At 44.3% G+C, this 7415-nt stretch overlaps 1 protein-coding gene across 1 annotated transcript; it reads left to right on the forward strand.

The window, feature by feature from the left end:
• Positions 1 to 665: 665 nt before the first annotated feature.
• On the forward strand, positions 666 to 4347 carry LOC128399944 (interleukin-8-like). Its single transcript, XM_053361846.1, has 4 exons — positions 666 to 945; positions 1706 to 1841; positions 2632 to 2715; positions 3729 to 4347. The coding sequence occupies exons 1-4, from the start codon at positions 882 to 884 to the stop codon at positions 3757 to 3759; spliced, it is 315 nt and encodes a 104-aa protein (XP_053217821.1). The 5' UTR covers positions 666 to 881; the 3' UTR covers positions 3760 to 4347.
• Positions 4348 to 7415: the final 3068 nt, after the last annotated feature.

Here is a 7415-nt window from a genome sequence, read left to right on the forward strand (position 1 = left end):
AACAGTAAAATAATACAGTGGTACCTCGGGTTAAGTACTTAATTTTGTTCCGGAGGTCTGTTCTTAACCTGAAACTGTTCTTAACCTGAAGCACCACTTTAGCTAATGGGGCCTCCTGCTGCTGCTTCGCCGCCGGAGTCTGATTTCTGTTCTTATCCTGAAGCAAAGTTCTTAACCTGAAGCACTATTTCCGGGTTAGCAGAGTGTGTAACCTGAAGCGTATGTAACCCAAGGTACCACTGTACAGCATTCTAAAATCAATTCATTATAAAATCAGTTTAATTAAGAAATAGTAGTACTATTAGTAGTAATAATAACAATAACAATATACTGGCATTTATGTATTTATGTGTTTATTTATATTCCACCCATCTTGACTGGGTTGCCCCAGCCACTCTGGGAGGCTTCCAACAAATTAAAACATCTTACATTAAAAACTTCCCTACACAGCTTTATGGAGAGCTGGAAGAGGAAAGGGATTCCCCCCCACCTTTTGCCCCACTTCTGAAAATTCCCTATACAGTGCAGGTCCTTATAAAAAACCGAAAAACCCCGAAGAAACTGCAGAAATGGTATTCAGTTGATAACGAATATTTAGAAATACGTAACGAGTTAGAAGGCACCAAACTGGATCGAATTCTCCTTCCTGCAGGAACTCAGTTGCAATAGGAAGAGACTTTACCACAAGATTTCCCAATGACTCATTTGTGAATTGCTTGCGCTGGGAATTTCCTCTGACAGAGTTGAAACATGGTACTTCAGGGCAAGTGAGATGGTATAAAAGCAGTAGGTCCTGCAGAGCTCAGACACAAGCCTTCTGAAGCACTCCAAGTACCCTGCCTTTCAGGACAGCAGCCAAGAGAGAAATTCCTTGCCTCAACATGAACTCCAAGGTTGTTGTTGCAGTTCTGGCTCTTTTCGTGCTCTCCAGCTCTCTGACGGAAGGTAAGCAAGACATTCCCGCTGAACTTTATTTAAAGAGTCCCAGGGGGCTGCGCTTACGACCGTAGCCGCAGATACCACAATCCTACTGGGATAAAGAGGGGGGAGAATAGCTGATAACGCAGAAACAGTTCCTCAAGCTTGTTTAGAAGAATGTGAGCCAATGAGATTCAATAGGATGTTACGCAAAGTGATTATATGTAAAACCCATAAAAATTATTATTAAAAAATAAGTAAATAGAAGAATGCTTAAGATAAACAGAGCTTCAAATCCACAGAAATGTTTGCCATCCTTGTTTTATGTTGTTCCTTTGGGCATATCTTCACTTATGTAGTATAGCTTATTAAATAAATTCAGGGAGGGTAGGCAATTATTAGGTTTTTAGGTATCTATTGCCTTTCCCCAAATTGAAATGCTTTTTATTGATGATGTCTAAGTTGGTGCATCAATTAAAATGAAACCTGCAATTGTGAGCAACGGTCCGCTGTTTAGGGTAGCTGCTAACCCTAATGTTGAGATTCCTGCATTCCAGGGGGTTGGCTAGAGGACCTTTGAGGGTCCCTACGAGTCTATGAATCTATGACTCTAGCTCATAAAAATACAAGGAGGCAGTATCAGCTGAATGGCGTCAAAGAGGCCTAGAGAAAAGCAACTTTTTAAGTTGTGCTTTGGGGGGCGGGGGAAACAGATGTTCAGTGTAAAGATGTTTTGTAAAGAGAGTTGTCCCATTTAACCGGTTTCTATCCTTCTGCTCTTTCGTAGGTGTCTCACTGGCCCGGATCGGGAGCGAGCTGCGCTGCCAATGCATAAGCACCCATTCCACGTTCATCCCGACCAGACACATTCAGGATGTCAAACTCACCCAAAGCGGACCCCACTGCAAGAACGTCGAAATCATGTAAGTCCGCTTTTCAAATTTGAGTCTCTCTCTTGCTAGATTTAGAGCCCATCTACCAAGACGGGATGCGGGTGGCGCTGTGGGTTAAGCCACAGAGCCTAGGGCTTGCCGATCAGAAGGTCGGCGGTTTGAGTCCCCGTGACGGGGTGAGCTCCCGTTGCTCGGTCCCTGCTGCTGCCAACCTAGCAGTTCGAAAGCACGTCCAAGTGCAAGTAGATAAATAGGTACTGCTCCAGCGGGAAGGTAAACGGCGTTTCCGTGCGCTGCTCTGGTTCGCCAGAAGCGGCTTAGTCATGCTGGCCACATGACCCGGAAGCTGTACGCCGGCTCCCTCGGCCAGTAAAGCAAGATGAGCGCCGCAACCCCAGAGTCGGCTACGACAGGACCTTATGGTCAGGGGCCCCTTTACCTTTACCTACCAAGACGTTCTGCAGCGAAAAGGCCCGTTGCACAACTCCCATGTGTTTAAAACTCCCGGCTGGGTCATTTCCCAGTAGATTGTGCTTGTGGATGAGGGTCTTCCCCAGTTGTGGAAAAGAAATAGCAAAGATATCATGAACTGTTCCACTGAAACTGTAAGTGGACATTCTATAAAAAGTTGATTACTAGGGGATTAGACACGCCCCCCCCCATTTAAGACATTTAACCAAGTAGTTAGGTTCTTGTCAATGTTTTTGCATCATGAATGTATCGAAGGGTGTTATATAAATCTAAACAAACAGACAAATAAACAGATAAATAACACTCTGCAATGAAGATGCCTGACCCTCCTGTTTTCCTTTGCTTGCAGTGCTACTCTTAAGGACGGGAAAGAAGTATGCTTGGAGCCCACAGCTAGATGGGTGAAAGTGATCATCAAAGCCATCCTTGATAAGTAAGTTGTCATTCTCTTCTGGTTTTAAGAACACTGCAATGCTATGCACATATATATTTGGGAGTAAGCTCCATTGGACACAGTGAGACTCTGGCTCAAACATGCCTAAAACTGTGCTGCAAAGCTTATTTTCAATTAGGTTTGTGCAAGAAAACTTCTAGGTGCCATTGTCCCTCGTGGGTTTGATTTGTCCCTTCTCCTTCCAGATATACCCCAAATCCTTCACCTGCCCCTCTTTGCAGGCTGCATCCACAACCAGACAAATGTTCATAAACCTTGTGATCAATAACTATAATGTTCTAATGGCTAGCAAAAGAAAACGGGATACACAAAGGAGATATTTCGTTGCCTTAGCCCTGGACCAAGCTTGTGGCCCTCCAGATGTCCCATAAGCCCTAGTGAGGACAGGCAACGATGATGGGAGTTGTAGTTCGACAATATCTGCAGGGCCGCCGATTCCCCATCCCTGCCACAGACCATGGCTAAGTCCCTGAAATATTAGGGTCATCTAGTCCAACCCCCTGCAGAGGATGATTTTCGTTGGTGCAATCTTTGCAAGAACCAGGCTTAACTGGGCATATCTGAACAGAGACTCAGGCCACACTTCCACTTTCCCCGGGCCTAGAAACACGGGTCAGAGCAGTTTTCTGCTTGTCCTGAGCTCTCTAGGCCTGAATCAGAACATTTTTGTCTCTGCTTTCCTCCAGAAAACCCCCTCTTTGGTGCTAAAACAGAACAAACAGCAATCCGTGGAACACTCAATTGCTTTTTGTTCCAATTTTGCACTAAAGATCAGGTTTCCCCAGGGGAAAGCAGGAAGGCAAATAGAGGTTTGAAACCCTATCAGACGTTAGCAAACATGACTCCATGCCTCAGCTTTGCCCATTAACTGAACCAGACCTTTAATGATACTGAACATCTGTTTTTTGCTTTTAAAAAATAGCTCATTTCAGTTCTCCTGGGCCATTCCGTCGACTTGTTTCTAACCTCTCCTCGCTTTTCCTTTATTCCAGGGCTCAAGCCAGTGCAGAATCCCAGCTATAAGGAAAAAACTTTCAGAATCTCTGCTGTTTTGCTTCCTGAAAGAAGCTGAGCCATTTCTACCATTTCTACCAAGCCTACTTTATATAACAGCCTTTTATAAATGGGGATATTTTGGTCTTATTTATGTATTTATTTTACAACTTTGCTGATAGAAAACCCTTTGTAAGGATGTATTTAAAATAAGTGTAAAAGGAAGGCCTTGTGCAGGAAGCAGGAAGATGAAGTGGTTAAGTCAAGGTGATTTGGAAAGTGGAATGTATTGCTAAGTGCAGTAGCAATAGTGGTGAAACTGTGTGTACACCAAGCCATTATTATAGTACAAATTGGCAAATCCTGGTCCCTTGGGGCACAGGCAAAGCTAACAAAGTTGCGTCAAGAGCCAGCTACCTACTTTTGGTCACTTTAGTGATTACAGCACCAGGAGACACGGGTTCAAATCCCCACTCAGCCATGAAACTCAACCTATGGCCTTGGGCTGGTCCGTATCTGTCAGCCAAATCTACCTCATGAGGTTGAGGGGGAAAGAGCTGTGTGTGATGCTCCAAGCACCAGAGGAAGGGAAATGTTATTTAGTTAATATCTGTCATATCTGAAGTGCCTTTCAGATTTTTTTTTCCAGTTTCTAATCTATTTATTCACATGGTCATATCTGAAGTAATTATTTGTTGTCCTTGAAATTTTCTGTGTCTTATTTTAATTATTATTATTAGAAAATAGTCATATTTAAGTGGGGGGGGGATCTTATTTATTCAAATGGTTTGTCAAAGCACAGCCTGAAGTTTTCCTCACGAGAATTCCTCACGCAGAGATGCCATTCTGAAGCCTCGCGTTTGCACATGAGATGTCTTTATTTATGTATTTATTGACCGAGAAATGTTGAGCACTGTCAAAGCATGTTTGCCTGTGTGCAACGGAATAAATTATTTTCATGTTGAAATACGGAGTTCCTTTGTCTTGTCGCTGCAGTAAACGGACGTTGGCTTCACCTTTGCTTCCTTAGAGAGATTTCACACATAAGCAGGACAGAAAGCTTTGTTACTGGGGGTGTGGGGAAGATAAGAGGATCAGCCCCACCCATGAGGCAGACTGAGGGAGTCCCCTCAGCCAGTGGCAGAATCCAAAGGGTGCCTTCATGGGTGATCCTTGTTGTTGGATTAACAGCTGCAGTGAGATTCGGCTCCCGGCAAGATCTCATGAGAGCCCCGCAAAATCTCAAGAGAGTCCTGCAAGATTGTTCAAAGGCCTCTGGAGGACTCTTGCAGCCTTCCAGAGACCCTGCGAGGTGAGGTTTCTTTCTTTCTTTCTTTCTTTCTTTCTTTCTTTCTTTCTTTCTTTCTTTCTAAAATAATTTTTATTAACAGACCAATCAAATCAAATCACATTAATACCAAATTACAAAGCCAAATTTTAATTTTTTGTTGGGGGTACCCATATTTCAAGTTCCGAAAGGGATCCAATCATCTTGTTGCTGCTGCTTTAATGTCCACAAATCCGACCAAATGATGTACACAATTCTATCCAATCCTTTCTTGTTGTTTTCCACATCTCTTCTTGTTATTTTCATATATTGCGAAGTGAGGTTTCAGCAGGGGCAGCAAGCGGGGGGCAGGGGGCGGCACATGCACAAACCAACACCTTCCCATTGCAGTCAGCGAAATGGGCCACCTCCGCCAGATAAACAAGTCTGTGAGGAAGAGGTTGGGGCTTCAGCGTGTCTTGCACCAAAATCAGGCAGGACAAGTCGCTGGGGTGTCCAGCAGAGGACACTGCCCAGGGGAGCCAAAGGTCAGGTTAGGTAAAGGACCCCTGGATGGTTAAGTCCAGTCAAAGGTGACTATGGGGTGCGGCGCTCATCTCGCTTTTCAGGCCAAGGGAGCCGGCGTTTGTCCACAGACAGCTTCCCGGGTCTGCTGTAGGAATTCTAAGGTCTCAAATATAGAATGAATGTTGATAATTGCAACAAGGAAAACACACATGCATAAGTATATAAACCACATGTCTAAAATGGTGCAGGAGAGCAATCGAAAAGCCATCTTGGCTCTCCTAAAGCAGGGATCAGCAAACTTTTTCTTTTCTTTTTTTAAATAATATTTATTAAAATTTCAAAGAATTACAAAAGTAAAAGAAAATAAAACAAAAATGCCAAATACAGAAAAATACAGAAAAGTAAGACAATTAAAAACAAGACAATTTTTCCACATCTTATCTTTCACCTGCTTGTTTCCTTGACCTCCTCACACCTCCCTTTTTTGTATTCTAGTTCAATTAGTTAATTCAGCAAGTCCTTTCCATCTTTGTTTTTAAGATCAGCAAACTTTTTCAGCCCGGGGCCAGTCCACTGTCCCTCAGACCTTGGGGGGGGGGAACGACAGACTATATTTTGAAGGGAAAAAATGAATGAATTCCTATGCCCCACAAATAACGCGGAGATGCATTTTAAATAAAAGCACACATTCTACTCATGTAAAAACACCAGGCAGGTCCCACAAATAACCCAGAGATGTATTTTAAATAAAAGGACACATTCTAATCATGTAAAAAACATGCTGATTCCCGGACCGTCCGCGGGCCGGATTGAGAAGGCGATTGGGCCGGATCCGGCCCCCAGGCCTTGGTTTGCCTACCCATGTCCTAAAGATTCTCAATATTTCCTCTGCCTCCTTAATCCCCCTTAATTGATATTAATCGGGGAAGTTCCTGAAGGGATTCCTCTCCTATATCTATGAGCCTCCTTGGTATTAATTGTCATTGTTTGCTCAGAGGCTTGACATTGAGGGTTCTCTGACTGGCATCCTGATGGTCTTATCAAATGCGAATGTTTTGTGTAAACTGTGTCTGGAACTATGCAAAACTTGCTAAATCCTCAGGAATATCACACCTTGGCCTGCCTGAGCCACAGTAACCCCACCTGAAGTGTGATGTAATTTCTGACTTTTTGTAGCACAGATGTCCTTCTCCATGCCAAAATAAAAACCCTTAAAAAGAGGTTTCTTCTGGCTTCTAGGTCTCTCTTGCCTCCTTCCTAGGAGGGGAGGGAACTCTGTTGCAAAAAGAGAAATAAAGATCTGCCTTGCTTTCACTTCATCCTGACCTCCATCCATTCATCTCTGACTGATCGTGGACTTAGGGGACTCAGTCCCTTGGGGACTTCGGCAGCAAAAGCCAACCACCCCCTATTTTCTCTATATCACGGGTCATGTGGCCAGCATGACTAAACTGCTTCTGGCGCAATGGGACACTGTGACGGAAGCCAGAGCGCACAAAAACGCCGTTTACCTTCCCGCCACAGTGGTACCTATTTATCTACTTGCACTGGCGTGCTTTCGAACTGCTAGGTTGGCAGGAGCTGGGACAGAGCAACGGGAGCTCACTCCGTCGTTGGGATTCGAACCGCCAACCTTCTGATCAGCAAACCAAAGAGGCTCAGTGGTTTAGACCACAGCGCCACCAGCTCTCCTTCTCCAGAAACAGAGTGGTGTTTGAGCAAGTTCCTGGTTTGCAAGTCTTGCCTGGGGGCATCTCACGTTAAAGAGCGCTGTGCAAAAGCAACAGCTTATGGTTGGGTAAGATTCTTGTGATTCTTAAAGGGGACAGTCGCCCATTCCTGGGGGGGAACAGAACACAACTTGTTTTGGGGTGCGGGGCAGGGAAACCTC

This window comes from Podarcis raffonei, chromosome 13 (assembly GCF_027172205.1).
Source record: "Podarcis raffonei isolate rPodRaf1 chromosome 13, rPodRaf1.pri, whole genome shotgun sequence".
NCBI lineage: Eukaryota > Metazoa > Chordata > Lepidosauria > Squamata > Lacertidae > Podarcis > Podarcis raffonei.

Excerpts from the sequence above, each read along its gene's own strand:
- LOC128399944 (XM_053361846.1), top strand. The coding sequence starts at position 882 with ATGAACTCCAAGGTTGTTGTTGCAGTTCTGGCTCTTTTCGTGCTCTCC. Across the intron at positions 946-1,705 it reads CTCCAGCTCTCTGACGGAAG|GTGTCTCACTGGCCCGGATC; the intron begins GTAAGCAAGACA and ends GCTCTTTCGTAG. Across the intron at positions 1,842-2,631 it reads TGCAAGAACGTCGAAATCAT|TGCTACTCTTAAGGACGGGA; the intron begins GTAAGTCCGCTT and ends CTTTGCTTGCAG.